General features: G+C 33.0%; 1 protein-coding gene across 1 annotated transcript in view; it reads left to right on the top strand.

Moving 5' to 3' along the window:
- Nucleotides 1-3,751: 3,751 nt before the first annotated feature.
- Nucleotides 3,752-4,854, top strand: part of LOC118738771 — a gene marked incomplete in the record, with an annotated part of 347,848 nt that continues 346,745 nt past the window's right edge. Inside the window, 1 exon segment of the mRNA XM_036469734.1 lies at nt 3,752-4,810. Coding sequence (XP_036325627.1) covers nt 4,678-4,810 — 133 coding nt within the window.

Raw genomic sequence — 4,854 nt, 5'->3', positions numbered from 1 at the left:
CATAAAAAGGTTGTCAGTCACTCAATCGGCAGCTCTTCAAAAAATACGCAAAAATTTGGCAGCATATTTCCAGCGCAAATCAAATCTATCAAACTAAAATTGATGTGGCAGCAGCAGGCAGCTACAACAGCATAAATTTACAACAGCTCGTTGTTTGATTGAATTGAGAGTTTCATCTTCTGCTGATTGGCACGATACAAATATAGCTACATACATACATACGTACTTACCCAATAAACATTTTTGTTAAATCTCAATTTGAGATGCATTCGAGAATCAGTCCATTTCTCGAATCTCAAACGTCACTTCTCAAATGCATCTCAAATAACCGTTGATAGCTTTCTCATACTAAACGGCACATTTTTAATATGCAATTTTCCTTTATTTTCAAACGGACAAATATTCAAGTCTCAACTTTTCCTCAGACGTGAGAGGAGCGGTTTGAAATAAAATCCAGTTACTGTCATTGAAATATTTGTATAGTGTTGCCAATGCATGTAAAAGAAACGCACAGATTTTATAGAAAAGTATTTTTTTTTTATTTTACATACAGATACATAAATAAAATTTTTTTACATGAACATATTATTTCATTTTATACATGCAAATTGTTGGTCACTATCGATGCAGCAGACCATTTCTTCCTTTCGATTTTCAGTTCTAATGGCCAGTCAGTAGCCTATGTCGGCAGATCAGTCACAAAATAATATTATCAAAAAATTGTCACTAAAATTAATAAATTAAAAAAAAATTAAATTAAATTCATTCGAACGAGGACCGATTTTCTGGCAGACAAATTGCGAATAACAGCAACCGCGTGGTCGCGACTAATGTAGCAAACTACTGATAGACTTCGACATCTTTGCATTGTTGAAATGTTTCTCAAACCGTTGTTAAGTTGATAGACAATATTTGAGAAAATGTTTAATTTTGAATGATAAACAATGCTAAACATGAAATTGAGAATTAAGAGTTTCACAACCGTTTGAAAATTTTTCTTCCAGTGTAATGGGTATGTACATATTTGCGAATATTTTTTCTCAGATAGGGCCTTGGCAGCAGGGGGAAAATAGCGTACTATGTGACAAATAGCAAATTTTCGTTGCCAATTCTAGAAAAAAAACACCTAGTTTGCGATGAATACCACTTCCGAGTGCAATTTTTTGGAATTTTACTATTGTTCATAAGGGCTTATGAAATGTGCGAAGAGTGCAGAGAAAATGTTTTAATTTATTTATTTATTACAAGTCTACAGAAAATTTATTTCTTACATGCTATTACATTAATTACAAAGGTTTTTAAAAGTTTAAGCATAAAATAGCTCCTGTTAAGATTGCATCTATTGCGATTGCACTAGGCAATAAAAAGCAGTCAACTACAAATACAATACAAACAATTTCTTTGCAATGTATTCCTCAAGAAATGATGATACGTGCGGTAGTAACCCAGAAAAATGATATCCTTATTCACAGAGCCCATAATACAATCTGTCTCTCTCATACCTAACACGTGATAACAATAAAAGTACCATCGTGGACGCCAGTATGGGCGCCAGTAGATGTACCATTAGGGGTACAATCGAAACGCGAGATACCTGTAAGGGCACTATCAAGGACGCCAGTATGGGCACCATTGGATGAACCATTAGATTAAACATCTGCATGAGTATCAAAAAAAAACTTCCCCATGAGACATTCACTCAAATTTACAGCACAAACTTATTCAGTCCAGTTGCAACGAGTAGTGAGAGTTAGAGTTAAAAAGGGGATGAATCGTCTGAAGTGCGAGTGCCGCGAGAGCGTTTTACTCGTGCCACTCACTGTCAGTGTTGCATTTATTTTGTAGTAAATGTTATTGAAATGTAGCCGTTTTTTTTTAAGCCTGCAGTTATATTTAGAGAATACCCCGATTCGTCTTATTTGATTATTTAATCAACAATATTGTTTTGTTACATATGAAAAATATCTACATTAGTCAGTCCACTATTTAAACACATATATACAGAGTGGTCGGAAATTTAATGATCAAACTTTGGGTATTTGGGACTCAAAAATAAGCCAAACATTCCTAAAGAAATGTTCCCCATTTTGGTTTCTTCAGGAGATAATCCATTACTACTATCCCGTAGCGGGACCTATTTTCAAATTGTACTCGACGATACCTACAACCCAAACAAGGTTTTCTTTCGGGTGTATTTCACCGTGTAATAGAGTACTTTAATATTTTTGATAATACACACTTCGTTTTTTATTGTGAAAACTCTTTTTTCAACACTTTTAGTGGGGTCACTGGGGAGCCCATTGGTTATTTTCTTTAAGCGCCTAATTAAGGGTAAAGGGGGAAGGAAAATTTAATGACTCCAAAGGTACTATCATTTTGATTATTATATTTTTTTTTTAACCGAACACCTCTTGATCTTTTGTTATTGGAAACTTCTTAAAGAAAATTTGTTTGCGTTTGTATCTCTAGAGAAATAACAAATACTGATTTGCCGCCTCCTTATTTATGCCGCCATCATGAATATTTTAGCTTGAAAAAGTCGCATTTAAAAACCTTAGGTTTGTGTAAAAGAAAATCGATGACTTCTTCATTAGTAAGCGAATGCAGTCAGCTTTTCTTTTACATATTTGCGTGGAGTATATAAAAATGTATCTAGGTATGTATGTTTCGATGCATTTCTACTATACGGTTTTTTTGGGCGCCGCATTAAATTGGCAAATACAGTGAAACCCGCTTAAGTACCCAACATTTTTGGGCACCGTGAATTTTTTAGTGTAACCTGAAGAAACTCCCTCTCTTAAGTACCGCCCTGCTTATTTACCCAACCCGCCTAAGTACCTAAATTTTCCGCGCATCATTTACCATTCTGCTTATAATTTTCCCCTTTTAAGTGCTCTTTTAAAATATTTACATATTTTGAAATTCAGTGGCAGCGCTACAAACCTTTGGTAAAAATTCAAAAAAATCAACGGTTATTTTTAGTCACTTGAAACTTGCAAATTATAACACTAAAATTAAATGGGTTATAAAACTGTATACTCAAAAAACACTTCTCAGAAAAAAGTTTGAAATTTTAAGCTTAAGTTTATATGGTATTTATTAGGGGATGAACGGTCATATTTAATTGATTGAAAAATTTTAAAAATCAATAAATAAACATCATTGGCAAACAATATCATTTTGAATTTAGCCCAAAGTGATATGTCCAACTTTGAATTTGTAAAGAATTTAATTCATTATATATTGCATTATATATATATTTTTTAGTAAAGTTTCTTTTTATTTGTTTATGTGTTTAAACAGTTCTGCTATTTGGCTTTAAACTATGTTTACTTCTTTAAGGACCAAATTCACATAACTCAGGTTCGGCAGTTAACTACAGATTTTTTAATGAAACATTTAGGGTCAAATTCACAGAGCGTTGTTAACTGCCGATTCGAAGTTAACTATGCACTGTGAATTTTGCCCAAAATGTTCATGTGTTTTCAATTATTTACATATTTATGTAAGTTAACAAGAAGTTGTGACTACATCAATAATTATGTTCGCTTAAGTATCCGCATCGAGGTACTTAAACGGGTTCATTTACATAAGTACCCAACCCGCCTAAGTACCTCAAAAAGCTGACATTTTTTGTGAGCTACTTAAGCGGGTTTTACTGTACATAAATATTTTTATAACCATTTATAAATATAATTGTTTTTAGATATTTTATTTATTTAAGTTCGTTTTCTTTGTTTTACAGCATAATCCAACACCGGGGAATATGAAATTATAACTACTAAAAGCATATTCAAAAACTATTCATATTTCATAAATTCAATAAAAATAGTGAAATTATCCAAAGTGAAAAAATAAAAAAATATGATTAACAAAAGTAAGAGTTAAGTTGTGCAAGAAAAAGGCATTAAACACTAAATGTACTTTAATTAATGTACACATACATAGTTAATAAAAGGGATATAGCAATCTTTAATACCAAAGAATACATAATTCAAAAAGATATACATAATTATGTAAAAAAAGGTTCAATTTGTGGGCACCGCGAAATTTTCATCGTAACTCATACACACAAACGCAATCTTTGCTACTGATCGAAGATTAAAATCCATCATTGGTTACGTTACGTGTCACCATCAAAAAAGTTAGATAAAATAGCGACATATTCAACCAAACCAACTGACATACATACGCATTACAACAACAATTACACAAAAATACACATTTTTGAAACCCGGCGCGTAAGTGGCATCGAAGCAGCGCATGCGACCCTGAAAGAGCAAAATAAGCAAAAGATCCTACGACAAAAGCGACAACGAAAAAGTCAATGACGAAGACGAAAGCGTAGCAGCATTAAAACATAAAAAAGTAAGCGGATGCAATCGTGAGGCGAGCAATGCCAATGCGAGAAGTGAAAACAAGCGCAACAAATAACAAAATTGAAAGTTAGCGAGCGCACAAACAAGTTGAAAAATAATAATGAATAGTCAACCAATTGGCTAAAGAAAAAACTTTAAAATTTCTGAAGTATTTTAAAAGTAACAACAATCTCGTTTACAAAAAAAAACTGAATCATTTCAGTGCAGTGCAAAACTCGTAAAACTGTAGCTCTGGTTTAAATCTACAAAATTTGCATCCATAATTTAGCGAAAAGTTGACGCAACATTTGCCTACAACATGTTGCTATCAAGACGAAGAATTCCACCAGCGAAAATTTCCATAAGTGCCACACCCACCACTACGGTAGTTGGCATGCTGTTAACAGTGTTGATGATGTTGGTGAGCACGTCACCCGTTCAAGCAGCGATTGGTGAGTGAATATTTAAAAAATTTCGTTTGAATTGCTTAATAACA

Source organism: Rhagoletis pomonella, unplaced genomic scaffold (genome assembly GCF_013731165.1).
Source record: "Rhagoletis pomonella isolate Grant_MI unplaced genomic scaffold, Rhpom_1.0 Rhpom_scaffold_00005, whole genome shotgun sequence".
NCBI lineage: Eukaryota > Metazoa > Arthropoda > Insecta > Diptera > Tephritidae > Rhagoletis > Rhagoletis pomonella.
The sequence above is the reverse complement of the archived record's forward strand: the minus strand, read 5'-3'. Positions and strand labels throughout refer to the sequence as shown.